General features: G+C 40.5%; 1 protein-coding gene and 1 long non-coding RNA gene across 5 annotated transcripts; one reads left to right on the plus strand and one right to left on the minus strand.

Annotated features, from left to right (window-relative positions):
* Nucleotides 1-2,654: 2,654 nt before the first annotated feature.
* On the minus strand, nt 2,655-15,967 carry LOC143692024 (protein ERGIC-53-like). Of its 2 annotated transcripts, none has more exons than XM_077171481.1 (13): nt 15,746-15,967; nt 14,791-14,945; nt 14,600-14,707; nt 14,076-14,137; nt 13,253-13,352; nt 11,989-12,112; nt 11,575-11,633; nt 10,859-10,991; nt 9,860-10,053; nt 9,684-9,754; nt 7,310-7,460; nt 6,481-6,602; nt 2,655-5,517 (listed from the first exon to the last, which is right to left on the minus strand). In XM_077171481.1, the coding sequence occupies exons 1-13, from the start codon at nt 15,930-15,932 to the stop codon at nt 5,481-5,483; spliced, it is 1,503 nt and encodes a 500-aa protein (XP_077027596.1). In that variant the 5' UTR covers nt 15,933-15,967; the 3' UTR covers nt 2,655-5,480. The 2 variants fall into 2 exon arrangements, with proteins under 2 accessions (XP_077027596.1, XP_077027595.1); XM_077171480.1 differs by having other exon boundaries at nt 9,860-10,056.
* A 205-nt stretch (nt 15,968-16,172) lies between these two features.
* Nucleotides 16,173-18,427, plus strand: LOC129133124 (uncharacterized). 3 transcript variants are annotated; one of them, XR_013180109.1, is made up of 4 exons: nt 16,173-16,283; nt 16,441-16,509; nt 17,697-17,801; nt 18,136-18,427. It is a non-coding gene; the product is annotated as an uncharacterized LOC129133124 (long non-coding RNA). The 3 variants fall into 3 exon arrangements; XR_008535921.2 differs by having other exon boundaries at nt 17,709-17,801; XR_008535922.2 differs by having other exon boundaries at nt 17,709-17,801; nt 18,186-18,427.
* Nucleotides 18,428-18,704: the final 277 nt, after the last annotated feature.

Below are 18,704 nucleotides of genomic sequence, written 5' to 3' on the forward strand. Positions count from 1 at the left end.
CTTCTCAAAAAAAGGAAAAAAAGCAAAAAAAAAAAAAAAAAAAAAAAAAAAAACCAAAACAAACAAAACAAAACAAAAAAGGAGCTATAAGAAAACAACTCCAAGAAAGCCAAACAGAAAATGTTTTCAAACACAACAGTTGTAAGCGAGAGAGTTTCTACGGCCACATCAGCTCTTCAAGGGCACAATGCTAGTGAAACGTGAATGCCAAAACCAGTTTGTCAGCCATAATCTGGATTAAAGAAAGAACTCCTTAATATATAGAGGCAGATGGTTCAGATTACTCAAAAAAAAATCATTAGATGCAACTACCTACTTTTTCTATTAATACTTTAAGCTAATTGTACACATACACACACAAAAATCAATTGTAGTGTGCAATAGCATTTTGACATCTTCAGTCTTGAAGTTTGATCTCACTTTCACAGAGATCACAACATTCCCTGGATCTGAAGTTAAAACCCGTTTGACTCAATAGCCATAATAAAACAGCAAAATTCAGGCTACTGAGCAGAAACCCCTCAGATTTGAGATTTGAAAACTTGAATTCTTCATTAAGCAAAACCCCTTATTCTTTTTATCCATGCATATTTTATCCCACTGGACAGAAATATTTTGTGTGGTTTTTCTTCAGCCCCTCTTCATACGGCTGGTTTATCTTGCAGATGAATGAGGCATCACTGTTATGTTTACTTTATTTCAAGAAAGTAACCCCAAAGAAAGCAAGTCAGATCTTCCTAGTGTACTTTCTTCTGGGTTTCTGTCTGCTCTTCCCCAGGCTGTCTCCATCTAGACTTCTGCTTTGGTGCTGCATAAAACACCTGCTGTTTGTAATCCTAACTGCTGACGAAGGATGAATAAATCTGAATCTGTATGCCAGAAAACAGTATGGATACCTTTTGGGTCTAGATTGTTTCTGTTGGCCCTCATCTTTCTAACCTTTACCCTCACCAGCTCTACTCAGGGGAGGATTTCCAGGATCTGCTACCTAGGTCATAGACTGTTTTGAGAAAGAGAATCACCTGCTAGGTTTCCAAAGTTCATGAGTTTGGGTTTTGAGCATTTATCCTACTGCGATGACTGCATGTGCCTTAATGCAGCATTCTGGAATTTTGATTATCTAAATGGTTCTCCCAGCACTCTCATAATTTCGATGAGAACTGAGAGATGGGAGGATTCCAATTTGCCTAATGCCTTAATCTATATTACAGACTTTCTAATTAAAGCAGACCTATTACTATTAAAAAAAATTAGATCAAAACCAAAACCAAAACACCACAAAAAAAACCCCCCAAACAAACAAAAAAACCCCCAAAAAACCCCAAAACCAAACCAAACCAAACCAAACCAAACCAAAAAACCCCAAACCAGAACAACAAGGAAAACAAACAAACACCATAGGGCATTTTGAAATCCTGGATTATTAGTGACTAAACAAGAAACTCTTTCTTTTTGAAACTATCACTCAGAATTGTGAATTCCAAGCAACAACTACTTCATCTTTATTTAAAATTTTCATAGCTGGAACTTTGTAAACACTGATTTTTCCAGTGTTAGGTCTCAAGGCTCTTCTCCAAGTGTATTGAAAGTGGTACCTGTTAAGCTTTGTGCTGTTGGTCTTTACTGAAAAGAAGGTTCCCTGACTTTGCTGTAGGCTTTGATCCCTCTAGAAATGTTTCTAACATAATTTTGTGCCTAGAACTGATGCTTTCACAGGATTGAGAAAGGTGAGGACTGGCTTGGGGAGAGACTGCTGAGAGGTCTTGCCCTCCAGCTCTCAACCTTACAATCAGCAAAAAGCTTTCCCATGTTAATTTTGAGATCAAAGATAACAAAAAGGGCTTTAAAAGTTACTGGGCCTATTGGCACTGAAGCTGCTGAGAAACACAGGAGAGACTGGTGAAAAAAGGCACAGCTCACCCCAGAGTAATTCTGTCCCAGGCAGTTGCTCTATTGCAGTTTAGAAACTTACTGCTTTTTGTTGATGACAGCAACCCCAGACTTCATGAGAACATACAAAACAGCAGCTAATTAAGTACACATGCTGTCACTTCCTTTGCTTTAGATCTATGGCTTTTCCTTCTAGTTTAAGTGAAATCAAAATTAAAGACTCCATTCCTGTTTTATCTGATGAAAGTGGGTGATATATAAAAGCCTGTGTTCCACACCCAAGGAACACACAGATCTCTAACCCCAGCATAGAATTCAGTCTTGAAACAGGAAAATTCCAGAGGCCAGCCCAAAAATGACATCCAAAATCCCAATCTTTTCTAGAGTCTTTGTTCCTATCAGTCAGATAATGCAAAAATACTAAGGTGTTCTTGAAAGAACCTGGACTCTGTCCCCTGCTTCATCCCTCTACCAAGAGGATTGTAGCCTTTTCTAGTAGCTGAACCATCAGAAAGAAGTGTTTTAGGGTTTTGTCAGCTAGAATGGGTTCCATTCAAGACTCCTGTCCTCCACTTGCTAAAAAACTTGCTCCTGGCTGGGGAAAAGTCACAGAGGGAATTCAGACGCAAAATGCCATTAACTCCCCAGTGTTAGGTAGAACTAAACCCAGATCTGTAAGTGTTCTGACTCTGAACTGAGCGTAATGAATGCTTCAAATACTTGCTTAGATTTCATGCACATGTACCAAATGAAAAGAAAAAGGCTTACTAAAAATATGCACCTTTATTCAAATAAGGTTATCTCTGAACTCCAAGTATCAATTTACATCAGTCAGAAACAAACATGAAACTGTCAACTGTTTGAATTTAAAATAATAAAAAGAAAAATGTTGACATTTTTTGGTGTTACAGTCATCAATCATTGAGAAAGGTCAGATTTTCTTCCCACAGAAGTTGCAAACCACAGCAATTAATTTACAAACCATAAACCAGGTCATTTACAAACCATATTGTGCATTTGACTTGTGAAATATTCAGGGGTGACCATGTGTTTAATAAACCCCCACCAGTACAATCCCATTATTTTGTCATTGCCAAATACTTGCACTTATCCACAATTCAAATAGAACTTGTTCTCCCTAATACTGTCCAACTGCACTCTGCATCTTTTCCTCCTAGCTGTGAAATCTTACTGGATAAGAATCAAACACATTGTCACTGCTGAAAGACACCTAGCAGGAGGCTACATTGACTGAAAAATATTCTTACAATCCTAATTTGTTGCTATTACTTCAAGAACAGACAGGATGAAATTTGAGCTGGGCAGCTGGGAGTTTTCTATTGATCCAGTGAATTATGGAAGCTCCAAGGGGAGACAGCTGTGAGATGAATCATGAAGCAAAGTCCCCAGTTTTCTGGTGTTCCATATTAGACCTTCTGTTCCCTGCTGCAGAAGTTTTCTCATTGCATGTGGGAGCCATGTCTGACCCAGCAGCCTCCTCCTGAAAACGGAAGGCTCCAAGCTTCCTTCTAGACATGGCCCCCAAGCTGCTCTTCTTTCTAAACAAACAAACAGAAGTAGGGGCTGCTCCAGCTTTAAATCAAAGGAATGAGTGGGTAAATTCACAGTAACAAAATCCAGGCTCATTCCAATGGACACACCAGAACTGCTCCTCATTCTGCCAGATATGTATCAAAATACTTTCTGCATAAGGGGTTTTGCAAAGCCTGCTGTGAGAGGAGCTCTGTTTGGATGTTGCGCTGATGCAAGAAGGTCTGCAACTGAAAGGAAACACCACTGTACAATTTCAGAACCATTAAGAAAATATAGTAAGTTTCATTACAAGAGTCCGGGTTGTAATAGCTTAGACTCAAGGCACCTGGAAATATTTGCTGGTGTTGAAAGAACTGAAGAGATAAATTCCAGTGGGTTATTCTGCTTTATCTGAAAAGTTGTTTATTCATTGATTAGCCTGAGGAAGTAGTTTCTCTCATCAGTACAGCAAAATCTGCTCAAATTTAGAAATGAATCTATAAAGCTATACCACTTGGAGTATCCTCCATACTGCAGATGTGTTAATTGGTGTGTAGCCAGTGTCATTTTCTTAGTATAGCACAGACATTCGCTTTTTGGACACTGTACTTAAAGTAACAAAATATATTGCATAGATTTATCATTTCTCCAAACTGACAGGCACAATACTGAAGTGTTCTTCATTACAGTGAATTTGGCAGCACGTGTTGCACTCCAAGGGAGCAGACTGCAGAAATGCAATAGGAGTAGTCATATTACAGATCATTCTTTGCAGATTCAGATAAACAAATTAACAGTTCTAAGTGAAATATCCTGATGCATTTGTGTATTTTATAGAACTTAGGAAACCACAGAAATACTTATTCTAATTCTACATACAACTCAAGGACAAAGTTACCACAGATATGTAAACAAGGCAAAATTAATTAATTTCACATTCCTAAGTTGGGCCCTCTGCTTTCTTTCTTTCTTTCCTGAAGCAAATGTTCACTTGATAAGCAGTATCAAAATCACATATTCAGTCTTATGCTTTTGATATCCAAACAGGAATTGACACAAAACACTGGTTCTACAGATTAACAAACATGTCCAAAGCAAGTTTGTGAAGAAATGGGTTAACACTCAATAGCTGCAGTTTACAATACTCACCAAGTCAAGATTTAAACCAAAGCATCTGTACTTGATACGTGAAAGACACAAGACAGCTTTAGAAAAGTAAAGACAAATTCACACACTAAATATATCCTTAATCAGACTGGAAGATGGATAAAACAATCACCTTTGTTGGGAAAGTTCCACAAATCTCCCTAAAAAATTACAGACTTGAAACCATGAAAAAAGAAATCAGCCCCACAATGTACTTGAAGAAACTACTTCATCACATTTTTTCTCACTGCCCAAAATCAAACTGCAAAACAGGGAGAAAAGCCTTTCTTTGCATGTTGTGTATAATTGTTTTTTTACATCAAGTATCAAGAGTCAGGGTCTTAAAGGCCTGTCTTTGTGTCCACATTTTAAAAAGTGTTTAAGTAAGAATTAACTAAAATATTCTTATACATTTAAATCCAAGTGGTAAACAAATAAAATGTTTATAATAAATTTTTACCCACCAAAAAACCCCAAACTCCACAGAAGAACGGTTCTTTGAGGTCTGGGATTTTTTAGCTTCTTTTTATTTTTTTTTTTTTTTTTTAACTGCTATGTCAGGACACTTAGTAGCAAGTTTTCTGCACAAATCATCCATCTGCAATTCACACTCTGAACAAACACCAAGCCTGGGTGCTTCAACTCTTCCTCTGGAATCTTAACAAAAGCAGAGGACTGGGGAGTTTGCCTTTCAGTATTTATGAAAAAGGGTGCACAGTCTTACCCCATCCAGCATTTGCTCCCTGTTTTTAGCATCAACACTTGAAATGGGACCTCATTTTATTTAACAAAATTCAATAATTTATAATATTGAAGTATATCCAACACTACAATTTCCCTCATTTACAGAAGTGTAGAATTTTTTCTGTGCATACAGACTGGTGTTATGTACACACAAACGGAACAGGTCATCAAAAGAACTTTTTGGCTGCTGCTTCTTGTTGGCTCCTGAAAGAAAAGGCAGAAAGTAATTCTTCAAGTCTTTTTAATTTGAAACGAGCTAACTGCTTTAAATTTTCATTTATTTGAAGATTAGGAAATTCCATTCCTTATTAATAAAGACTTAGAGAAAATATAAATCATATCACAAAAGCATAATATATTTTTTTCTCTTCACAAAGACACACAAAAGGAAAAAAAACCCAAACAACCCCATGTGAACAAACAAACTGACTTTTAAAATACTCTTGAACATTTTCTGAAGCTTCTCAGTTTCTGATTTGCCTAAATATCAGGGAAAGAATTGACTTTAAGTGGGATTTCCTTTTGCCCTCTGGCACAGATCATTACTTTTCTGTGGATCAACCACATCCAGGTGTTGGAATTAAAAACGCATCACAAAGAACTGCAGGGGACCAGCTCCTTGTTTGTCTTGGAAATCATCATTCCAGCTCATGGCAAAAACACTACCAAGCATGGAGGTTGTCCTTTTCATCAATGTGAATAGAACTTCAATATTATGACATCACAAGGAGGGGGAGGAGAAGAGAAAGACCATCCCAATGAAAAAAAGAAAAAGAGAAAAAAAGAAAAAGAAAAAGAAAAAGACATAGTAGTCAGGTTGAACCAGGTCAGGTTCCTACTTGATACATGGTGGGTGAATGGGGATAGAATAAACCAAACTTCATTATGATAATTCAGCATTTTCAGTGGGTTCTGGAACAGTGGTAAATTCTGCATTCTCAGAGGTTTTGAAGGCCTGACCAGTTTAAATCCCAAGTGACCCTATCTGAATTCAGCGTGGACCCCGTTTGGAGCGGAAGATTAAACTGGAGACCTCCCAAGGTCTCTTCCAATCTGAATGATTCCTTGTTTTAACAAGATTAACACAATGATACCATTCCAATGACATTATCAGTCAGCAGTTCTAAAACTATTTGCCCTGCTGTCTTTAAGCCACACCAGACTTACCTATACATTACATAACCAATGAATAACACAGTTTGCACTGCCACAAATATGAAGAAATGCATTGTAGATAAGCAGGATGGGAATGGTGGCAACTCTGGACACTTCTGTTTCTCACTGGATGGCTAAAAACCAAGAAAAGAGCAAACAAGACATCCCATCAAAAGACTTACAAAACAAGGGCTTTGCAATTGTTTTGCAATTGCAAAACAGAAGATGGAGAGAAACTACAGTACTCTGAAAAAATAATCTTACTACTCATCTCACTCTCCCCTCCCGCCTCTACATTTCTCAGACAAATTGCCTGATGTTAAATTGAGGTTTACGTGGGAAAGAATACATAAATATGGTAAATTAATCAAGGACCTTCTACAGATCATAAGCTAATTCAGCTTAACTGCTACCTAGGCTAGACTAAGGTACTGCTGAATGTGAACACAGTCATTTTTTTTTGCATTAAGAAGCCTTAAGGAGAGCCTGCCTGAGTTTTCCCTGATTAAAGCTCTCCCTTGTGTGCAGAAGCACCACAGAATCTCCTCTGTATAGAGCTGTTAGGTAGGGGGAAAACACACACCAAAAAACAAGCACCTAGAAAACCTAATTGCTTGACCTTGTTTCCACAGGAAATTAGACTAAAAATCATGCTCTTTGTGCAAAACTTCTCATCAAGACCCAGATCATGCAGTTAGGTCAAGGCAGCATAGTTTTAGTGAAGCAGCTTAATAAAGGATTAATTGCTCCCTAAATTGCATACTGGCTCTCCCTAGCTTTTCACTAAGAGCCAGAGAAAGCCGTATTACACTTACACTTACACTCCCAGCACATAAATTACCGTGTTGCGTTGCACTAAGTGCTCTATGTCCCTCTTCACTACGTGGAGGTGTTCTTTGATGTCATTGAAGTGCTGGGTTGTTTCGTAGACTCCTGCAGAGCCAGGGTGCTGAGCCCCACTGATGGATCTCAGAGCATCAGTCACAGAACTTCTGAAACAAGACAAATAACAAACCAGCTTTCATCACACACCAGCTTTTCTATAAAACAGCAGCTGTTCTGGACAGCTTTTAGCTCATTAGAATTAGGCTGAAATACATAATTGCACCAAAAGGCAGCAAATTTTACCAGCTCTCAAGAATACCTCTCAAGAAATAATCCTTTAGTCAAGCTACTATTTTTAAAAATCGTTCATTGTGCAGACAGTTGCCATTTGTAGAGTGCCCCATCTCTCAGTCACGCTGAGAATAAGAACTAGCAAATATTCTGTTGCCAGACATCTGCTTTGCCTGCCTGACTGCTGAGGGCTGTAGAACAAGAGTTCTGTCTGAGGCGCTGGCCAGGGCTTTAGGATCAGCAGAGTTTGCAATCTTTGTAGAAACCCAAAAGCTATTTGAAAAATAAATAAATAAATAAATAAAATCAGTCATGTAAGAAATAAAAACAAGGAAGAGGCTTTAGGGATAAGAAAAGATTTAGATACATCCTTGTTTCGTGATTACCATTTATATGAGGAACTCAATTCCCATATGCGTTGTCAAAATACTTAATATTATCTTATTGTGAATTCATTTTCCTTCTACAACAAATGAAATTAAATCCAGAAAAAGTTGAGGTTTCATAACTAATTTGGTTTGAAGTAAACTAGTCAATGAAAGAAAAAACCTTAATCTCTAATCAATACGTTTATATAATTTTCCCCTACTGTGCTGTTTCTTTTGAGTTGCAAAGAGGATTATTCTACAGCTAAAATATTTATCATGTGAATGATAATCTCTTCATTATTAACAGAATAGACAATCAAAATGTATGCCTTTGGATTTCTTTTTAATTTACTTAAAACTTTCCGTTTGGTCGAGATGGAAGCATACTTCAATGCTTTCATGGAGTACTCCTAACTCTCTGTAGAATGGTCAGCAATTTTTTCATTTACCTGGACTTGCAATTGTAATGATAATTTTAGTTATAATGATAATTTTAGTTATAATGATAACTTTAGAAGTAGATTTCTCACTGGAAGGTTTTACCTTAAATAGCCTGTCATGCCCACTGCCTCATAACCACTGACAGTAATTCTGTCTTTCCACACACCTCACAGTGTTATAACACAAGTGGGACACTCGCTTGGTTCTTCTCCCTCCTCACAGAACCGTCTCTATATAATGAACAGAAATCTGCACACCCACCTTCCCCCAGACTAATCCAGACTTTGTTAAAAGCAAAATAACTTCCCTTAATAGACACGCCTGTGTCAAATTGAATTTATATTGACTTTTGCACTAATAACACCCTGCTGATAGTTTCTATTGTAGGAACATGCAAGATTCTTCTGTAATCAGGTGATTAAGAAATCCACAATCTTGCCAAGAAAATTACTTGGCTCCTAAGTCCTTTTCCTGCGGGATGACAAGCAATGCACAGAGGGGCTGTTTATTTCTCTCTCTAAATAAAGCATTTCTTTAATCTAAGAAAAGTATTAAGATGATGTTACGCAAACTGTGAGCTGGTAAGTAGTCACTAAAAGGGCAGAATGCCAATGTTAACAAGAAAATCTAATTTGCTCGCAAGGTATAAAGATTTGTCAAGAATATTAACATAAAAGCTTCTGTGGAAGAACAAGTGCAAAAATGGAAGCACTCTAATCTTCATTCTACAAAAAACTGACCTACTTAGATAAATCACAGGAGCTGCCCTTAAACTAATATGGGGGTGGGGGAAGCACAACTGAAGGAATTGTTTTTCTCCTTTTTTTTTTTAAATACAAGGTAAGTAATGTTATGTTTTAGCTCCTGCAAATGAAGGGCTAAACCAGCTTAAAGCCATTCCTGATTAAGTCAGCAACAGTAAAACATCTTAAAAGAAGTATTGAGACACTCCCATCAAACACAAGCATCTTCACAAATCTATTTTAGCAGTATAGCACATTCAAGATAAGGGATTTACTTCATTGTTTTTAAAGGGGCTAAACTTAGCTGTTGAATTTTATTATAAAAATAATGGAATTTCATTATAAAAAAGAGACAAATTAGGGCACTTAGCAATCCTTGGGGCATGAACTGACTTTATTACAGAAATTAAATATATGCAGGGAGTCTTCACTAAGGAACTGACACAAACGTAAAGTTTGTCAATACTGTCTCACTGAAATAATACAGAGGATTTAAACGGAAATCATAAAATTCAAACCACTCCCATAATATTCGGAAGGTGTTTACCTTATTTCTTTTACTTGTCTAATGACCTCTTCTTGGGTTTTCACAACTGTCTCTATCTCTTGCTGGGAAACCTGGTAGGGGCAGGGGGAAAAAAAGATCAACATATCTTGGAAAAAACAAATGGATCCCACTGCTGAAATGAGGCTGGGTTCTGAATCACCATGGGTTTTATTTACCTGTCCCTGCTGACCTGGAGACCCAGCTCCTCTTTTGGCAATCTCTTCTGTGACTGCAGAGACGTATTTCCTCTGCTCGTCTAGAATCATGTCCAGCTGTCTGTTAAGCTGTTTGATTTCCAGATGAATTCGATTCTGCCCCTCAAAGATTTGCCTCAGTTCACGATCACTCACAGTTTCAAAAACATCATCTGCTGCTAAGAAAAAACACAGGGGCTTTTTACACGTGTGCACATTCCTCACAAGTTGCATTGGATCATTCTTCTTGCTCCCTTAACATATTCACATCCATCTACCTTCTCCTACAACTTCACCATCCCAATGTCCAAAAGACTCTGTGGCAAAGGGATTATTTCATATCAAAGAAAGGCTGAACCATATCTCAAAAATGCATAATGGGACCTTTAGAACATAATGTCATAATGTATCACTATGCAATAAAGATGACAATTTTACATTGAAATTTCACCTCTAGATGCCCAAAGTATATTCCCAGTGTATTTGCAGTCACATACAGCTATTATACATACAGAAGTAACAAATGGCTTCCATTATATTTTCAAATAATTGGGTTCTTGTCTGTCCAGCATTAGGCAAGCATTAAAAAGTTTTTCCATGTTAAGAACATGTTCCAAGATATGCACTAGCCCACCTTTAAAAAAGTTTTCTATGAATATACAGAAACAGACCAAAAAGATGTCCTTTAAATAATGAAAAAGGCCACGCTGTCTTAATCACCACCTTACAGAAATGCATGACCTCCTCTCCCTTCTGTTGTTCATAATTCCCACCATGTTTCCAGTCATTCATTTTGTTCTCAATACAGGCACACCACCAGGATAACTTTAGAAACAGGAAACAAATTACAGTAAAGACTTGAAAATAATGTAAGTAACATCAGTGGGAGCTTAGCAAGATCAGCCAGAGTATCCCTAGTTCGGAATATCCTGGAAAACAAATGTTTTCCTGGACAACTGAAAAATAGCTCAAATAACTTGCCTGGCTGTCCTTGCACATCAGGATGTTCCCTTTGAAATTCTTCCTTCTTCTTATCCAATTCTTGCTGAAAGTGTTCAAACTGTTCTTGATACTTCTCTTTATCTTTCTGAGGGATTTCTGCATCTGGTGTTGGCTTTAAAACATTATCAGAGGGAAGGGCACGTGTGAGATTTTTTCATGTTCTCCCCCACTCTCAACACAACTGACTCTCCTGGTCAGATTTCAGATGTGAACACCTAACAAAATGACTGCAGCACATTCATACATTTAGCTGAAGTGAAAAATTACACATTCCCATGTAGATCAAATAGAAAATTTTCCCAATAGAAAATTAAAACAAGTTTAACAAGGATAAATGCTGTTTAGCAGTACGGAATCATCCTAGAAGTAGGGAAAGTTGAAAGTGAGAACAGAAATTGGCCCACTTCCAAAAGAAAATCTACTTTATAATACTTCACGGTTTGATTTAACATCATGAGTTTTGTTGCTTCACTGGTGCTTCCAGAATTCTGGTCTTGAGAATATTAATGACAATATTACTGAAACGTTACAATACTAGTTTAATTTTTCTAAAGCACGTGACAGCACAGCCACATGCCGAAATTGTGAAACAGGAATGCCATGTGTGACTTAAGAGGAAATACCACAATTTGGTGCTGCACATACAATAATATGTACAATACAATATTTTACTAATCATGCATAAAAATTCTTACTGCTTCCTTCCCAGGTTCAGTCAGCTGGAAGGTCAGAAATGACAGCACATCATGGTCATCTGTATTCGACAAACAAAAAAAAACCACCTTACAAATGTGTCTAACTCCCAAGCCAACCTCCCACTTGCAAAGGATCTTCAAAAAACAGCATCCTCACAAGAGGATGTGCAGTGGGGAATGAGACTATACAGGGGCTTTGTCAGAAAAAAATGAAAATTCTTTAGCTGGAGCAAGGAAAAGTCCAAAGCATGTAAGTAATTTGGGACTGCAAGAGGGTTCATTACATCATCATGGCCAAAAATTGGTATAATGGATCAACACGAGTAGTAAAAACCCAACCACCCAACCAATCAACCTTTCTTGCAAGCCTTACAAGTCCCCACAGCATTTGCCATAATTTTTAACATTTTCTACCTGCAAGTGCCCCTGTGGCTGCAGATATTCCAAAATACCCTTGTGATGGCAACACCATATCTTCCACTTTGGCACAAAACTCATAGTCCTCTTTATCCGGAGTAAAGCCATTATTAATTAATACCTAAAAGGACAAACAGTTATGATTTTCACCACATTTTTGTGTTAATTGTTTTGTCAGTTCGCAGTAATGCTCACAAAATACAACTTTTTTGGGTAACTCAGCTCATACCGGAAACAAAAAACTATTTATTTTTTGAAAGAAACATTTTACCAACATTTTACATAAGCATTCTATTTGCAAAAGTCCACATCCTAAGAAGGTTCTGGGCAACACAGAACTGATCTACACCAGTCATCCCTTGCAGTTCTGATTCAAAGCTTAAGGAGATTCTGCAGATGCATCCCCAGAGAAAGAGAGAACTGCTAAGTTTAGCAGCCACATCTGGGACAGAGGAGTTCCCAGAGGAGGCATCAGGGCCCAGGTGAGAATAGAGCAGCCTTGGAGGCTGAAGTTTAACTTTCATTCAGGAGTGACAGGCAGCTTTTCCCATTACAACATGGTACAAGGTCTGCCCTCTTCTAGGTGCAGTCATGTTTACTTTTAGAGAAACTTCTACTACAAAATGATAGCTCTGCACTTTATGGCTGCTACCTGTGAATATATCAACAGCACCTTTCCAGAAGAGATCAGGTGCCAACAAACACACACTCTGTAGCTTTCACAACCTGGCACCACACAAGTATTTTTCTCTCCTTACCTAGAGGGAATTCACAATCAGCTAGTATTTAGAAAAGCCTTGAAGACCCCCTTATACCAGTGGGTTTTAGTCTTTAGTCTTGAAAGCCCTACTATTTCTTGGAGGTGAGAAGCCCCCACTAGAAAATTTAAATCTACTGTTGAATAGTTTTAGGTTTTTAGTCACATTTCAAGAACCTCTGGTACAAAAATCAGCTATAAACCCCTCTGCAACTCTTAGATTAGCTTAAGAAATACCAAGCTCAGGAGCAGCTCGATCACCTGTAGCTTAAACAGATCCTGACTTTGGGACACCTCTCCAGGCAAGTCCAGAGCAACAGAAGGGTTTGAGCACATCATGAGTGTGTTTGCACAACTGCCTCCTAAGTCACATTAGAAAAATCAGCAATACCTGCATTCTAATGCAGCCAAAACGCTGGAACTGACATATTTGTTGCAACTCTGCGAAAACCCAGTTTCACATTTAAGAAGCTGAGAAAAACAATTCTGTTATTTGAGACTCACAGTCAGTGTTTTTTGGTAGTAGGTGATCTTGACTCGCACAGGATAGGGCTTGTTCCGAAAGTCCCTCTGACAGGATGCCAGGGCTTGCGTGGATCCATCGCTGTGCAAAAAGAGAACATCAATAAAACTCTGTGTTATCATTCATCAGCTGGGACAAAAAAGTGTCTGACTCTCACTAAGCAACCTCATCACAATTTTTCAATCTGCAAGAGCTTTTCTAGGCTGCTCTGCAATTGCAGTGAGCTTTCTGCAGGGATCTCCAGTACTGCATGCTGTACTCAGGACACAATCCAGAGGGAACGCAGCAGTGGGGAACTCTGTTTTCTGAGATACATCCTAAGACACAATTTTCAGACATATTCCTGCACCCAGGAACCTAGATGGAAATAAGCTGCAGTGACTGCACCAACTGAGCTAGACACCTCTCCTCTCCGAAATCCAAAAAGGTGTCCACTGTGCTGCTGATAAATAATCAGAAATCAAAATGAATCCAACTAATTTAACAGCAATTTGCTTTCAGTTAGTCACTTCTGCCAATTATTAGCTGTGTGTGGAGGACCCCCATAAGCAATAGTCTGGACTGTACCTGTATTCATCTGAGTTCATCCATCCCAAAGAGCATATGCCAATAAAATATCCATCAGTTGCCAATTTCTCTGCTGTTACTGCCAAAGCAGTGTTTTAACAAATAAAAACCCTCAAATGTAAAGGAAACAACAAAGTTTTGTATGAAAGAAGCTTTATAATGCTTCTCAAAGGGTTTCATGGAACAATTCATCATTCAAAAGCAAGCATTCAGCAATAAAGCTGAAAATAAACTTACTTCTGATGGTCATACAGCAGCTTTCCATTGTTGCCTACAACAATCACTCCGGGATTGTTTTTCTAGGGAAAGAAATGGCACACAAATGGATTAGTTTAATTTGAAGGGAAATATCAGCTACATCTCTGAAAGCCTTCTGCTAAAATCAGTCTAAAATGTCTAAAAGCAAGCCAAAGTTGTGCAGGGAAAGCAAAAGCACCCAAGCAGACCTACTACGCATTGTTTAAGTTTCAGGATCGTTCTGGACTGGAAAATTAAGAATTGAATACAGCAACTGTCATCCTCATCAAGCTACAAAATCTTTGCTGCTGAGCTGCCACAAAGCAGATTTCTCCCAAGAAAAAGAGCATCTCTGAATACACGTATAGAAATTGGTGTTTCCAGTGGAAGGGAAACGTGACTATTTTATTTTAGCCCTTTGAAGTGAAAGAGGGGAAGAGTAAGAAAACAACATCCTAGTTTCTTCCACAAGAGACAGGAAATTAATTTGTCATCTTTGCTGTAAGAGTTTCCTTCCAACCAACCTTCCCATCATTGTCAAACGAATCGAAGAAAATTCCAACACCGTTCCATTTATCAGCTGCCCCGAAAACAGGACCTTCCAAGCCTTGCTCTTCTGTAAACCAGATTGCCTATGAAGAAAGCAAAAAGTCATACGTCAAGATTCACTTTTAAAGCACATTTGTTTTTCTCAGTTACATTAAACTGCTCCTACCAATCCATCAGCTCCAATGCGGCCTCTTCCTGTAACTCGAAAGGTCACTTCCACTTCCCAATATTCAAATATTGATTTGTTTTTTGTCCACACTGAGCCCTTCTGGCTTTTCAAGGAGGTTGTTATACGGATCTGATCTGCACTTGGGATGGCATCTATAAAGAAAACAAGATGTTCTAACTTTCTGCTTAGCAGTATAAAAGAACAACAGGCATACATTCAGAGAGAGATTCATTTGCCTGCATTAAATAACATTACTTTTAGGGATTATTTTCTTGAAAAAGAAGGGGGGAAAAACTCATCTAGAGACAGTTGCCTTCATGTCACTTGCATCATAACGTCAAGTAATAAAAAAGGTACATTTGAGAATTAAGCAGTAGCAACTAAGTTAAAGTCTGACAAAAACCAAAACCACAGCAGAAGTTACTGCAGACAAACTGTGAAGATGGAACTGTAAATGTCAACACCTTTCACAACGGGGGGACACTCAGGAAAGGCAACGAGCCTTTTGGAGCACCACGGAACCCTTAACCCAGAGCGCACAGAAACAAACGTTGTTCCACGAAGTCCTATTTGCATTTCGAGCTTTAAGACGCCGAAACCCAGCGGTTTGTGTGGCAGCCGGGCCCGGGCCGAGATGGAGCGCGGCAGCAGTGACACATCAGCACTTCCCGGCAGCGCCACGAATGCCCTCCCCGGGCCCGCGGCCGCCGCACCAGGAGCCCATAGGGCCATGGATGCCTTTGTACCTGCGGGCAGGCCCGGGCACCTTGTCGCCACCGCAGCATGTCCCCTGCGCCTCCGGTGCCACGTGGAGCCCGAGGGCACGGCCGGCACCCACGGCCAACTTCGCCCGCGGCTTCTCCCCGAGACCCCGCGTCCCCCGAGCGGACCCTGCCGCCTCCACCTCGGGAACGCCGCTGGCCCGGCCCCGTCACCCCCGCCCGGCACTTACTGCCCGTGTGCACCCAGAACGGCACCGTGCCATCCGCCTGCACCAGGTGCGGCCCCTTGAAGCTGTACTTGTACTCGAAGCGCCGATGCGGCGCAGCCGCCGCGCCCTCCGTGGCCTGTGCACCGGAGAGCGCCGGGCGGCCGAGGGCGAGCAGGAGGAACACCAGCGGGGCGAGCGGCGCCGCCATCTTGGCCGAGCTGCGGGGCAATGCACAGGGCCAGCGGGGCGGCCCCTGATTGGCCGAGCTCGGGGGCGGGCGCGTGAGGGGCGGGGAGAGAGGCGGGACCGCGGTGAGGGCGGGGAGCGGGCGCGAACAGGGGCGGGGCTGAGGGCGGGGAGCGCGCCGGGAACCGGGGCGGGGCTGAGGGCGGGGGGTGGGCGGGAACCGGGGCGGGCTGAGGGCGGGGAGGGGGCGGGCACCGGGCACCGGGCACCGGGGCATGGGGCCCCGGGCACGGTCGGAGCGTGCCCCGATCCCGGTCCCTCCTGGTGAATTTCCGAACTGCCCCGGGTCCGAGGGGCTGTGCGCTGTGAGCTGGTGTGTGGGTCAGCCGCGTTCGTGCGGCCTCTCAGACAGCTGCGAGCTGCTAACGGTGCACAGAATGTCTGAAAGATAAATACCCTGTTCGTTCCCCTCAATGTTACTTCCTTAGCAAAGACGGCGTTTCCACGGGCTCTTTTCGGTTCATTTGCAGAGCAGTCGGAAGTCCCGCAGGAAAATCCACGCTGTTTCTCCTAACATGCGAGACCAACCTTCCGCAGAGGTGAGCAAAACAAAGCCCAGGTGACAAGGTGACAGGCAGGCCCCAGCCGTGACCGGTGACAGCGGGGACAGGTGGGGACAGCCCCCGACACTGCCAAGATGAGGAACACGGCTGCTTGTCAGTGTGCAGCGTCACAGAGCGGGGCAGGGCTTGTCTCGGAGTTAAACCAAGCACTGAACCAACAGTTAAGAGCTTCCTTTTCCATTCTCTTCGTTTTCAGCCTGTCTTACAACCTTATTGGGGAAGAAAATAATTATCAGCAGTGTTTTTCTTTTTCAGTTTCTTTACACCCTTGGGTTTTGTTCTACATTTTTCATACCCATTTGATTCTGACATCCCTTCTTTTCCTCTTAATCTGCAAGTATGAGCAATCTAAGACTCAGTAAGTAGGTTCAGAGCCTGCTAAAAAAAGAGGATGACCTTGGAGGCATTTGGGAGAGATTAAGTTATTTTTCTAAAATGGCACACATTTCCTTCAGAATGGGTGAAAGTAAAACCTTACATTCTCACTTCTTTTTCAGCTACACAAAGGAGTAAGCAAATATATGACCAGATGAAACTTGGCAAGCAAAATGTTTCTGAGATAAATTTTAGAATGTCTACGTATAAGCATATTGAGGATTCTTGAGCAGTTAACACTTGTTTCTATAGAGAAAGAAGTGCTTGACGTTTTGTTTTGTATAGTGTCTTCCATCCAACAATATTCTAAACCATCCCTGATTTCTGAATCTATTTTGCATTTTTAGAGCATATATGTGGGAGATGTCAAGGGAATTGGGAGTCTCTTCTTGGCAGCTTTCTAGACACAGAAAACTCAGCTGTTTTTCTGTTCTTTAAAGATCTAGAAAGTAATTTTTTCCAGTAAAATTCTGGAATTACTTCAGAGGATAAAATGGTGTGTGCCTCAGAGGTCCAAGCAGGGCAGCATGAGGCCCTCTTCTGTCTGCTTCCTCCATTTGCCAGTAACCTCAGAATTTATGCCTATGAAATACCAGACCCACGCTGAAGGAGACTAGAAACCCAAAAGCACAAAAGCGCATTTGAAACAATTCCCTTACCCACTCACCCACACGTGTGAGAGCAGGCTGAAATTTTGCCATTTAGAGGCATTGGCATAGACGCTGTCTTAGCACTTGTGCACGGAGGATTTGTAAAACCTCCTTTGAAAATGGAAACTCCTTTAAAAGTCTTTTTCCCAGGCGCAGAAAGCTGCCCTCCAATCCGCTGTGACATGCAGGAAAACATCCAGAGACTCCCAAAATTATAGATATTAGCAGTTTAGACTCTTCAAGGTAAGTCTCTTCAAATTGTTTTGCTACATGAGCTCACTAAAGGAAACAAAAATGTTTCCTATTTGTAAGAACTTTTTGAATTCTGTCCTGAAAATTACATTTGAATTCAAACCCAGTAACAGGGAAATGAAGGCTCAGCAAAGAGAACAGAAAATGGCCCACTGGATTGGATTGACAGGAACTGCCTGCACTGGCAGTTTGATAATCTCTATAATCATAATTCTGTACAATCATAACAAATGAAATTCCTTCATTGTCTCAAATTCTGCCTGGAAGTAGTTAGTATAATTTCTCTATCATTATTCTTATAAAAATGCCGTGATATTTCCCACAGGTCTTATCAAGGAAGTCAAAACACACAGTAGCTACAAATCTCTCTTTCAGCCTCCAGAGCTCTGAGCATTTGGATACCTTGACAAGCCCACACTGGAAAGGGCAGAGGAGAAAAAAGGAAAACAAATGAGGCTTCAGTGAGTGAACTCCTAAAAAGTGTGGGGAGAATCACTGCTTATGCTAATAAACTTTTGAGGTATCTTGTGTTGAACTTGAGGATTTTGAGCAGAAATGCAAGACCTGTCTGGTCTCCTCCCATCTCAGTGACCAGTCCGTGATTTTTATAAATATCCCTGAAGGCAAGCCTTTGCACACAGGCAGAATTATTTTCTGTGTCACAATAGATGGGAATGCTGAAACAGACTGGATTTTTTGCACTGCCTGTGCTTTAATATATGTGCAGTTAATTAAATGCTGTGTGGAAGTCACAGAGGATTTTATTTTTGGTTTTTCCTGAGACCATGCCTTAGCAGATGAGCCTTAGCACAGCTTTATAAAGCCACTCATTGAAGTCAAAGATTCACTGTCCTTGAGTTGCCCCGGGAAACAATGCATAGGGAAAGCCCTGGG

Source organism: Agelaius phoeniceus, chromosome Z (assembly GCF_051311805.1).
Source record: "Agelaius phoeniceus isolate bAgePho1 chromosome Z, bAgePho1.hap1, whole genome shotgun sequence".
NCBI classification, from domain to species: domain Eukaryota; kingdom Metazoa; phylum Chordata; class Aves; order Passeriformes; family Icteridae; genus Agelaius; species Agelaius phoeniceus.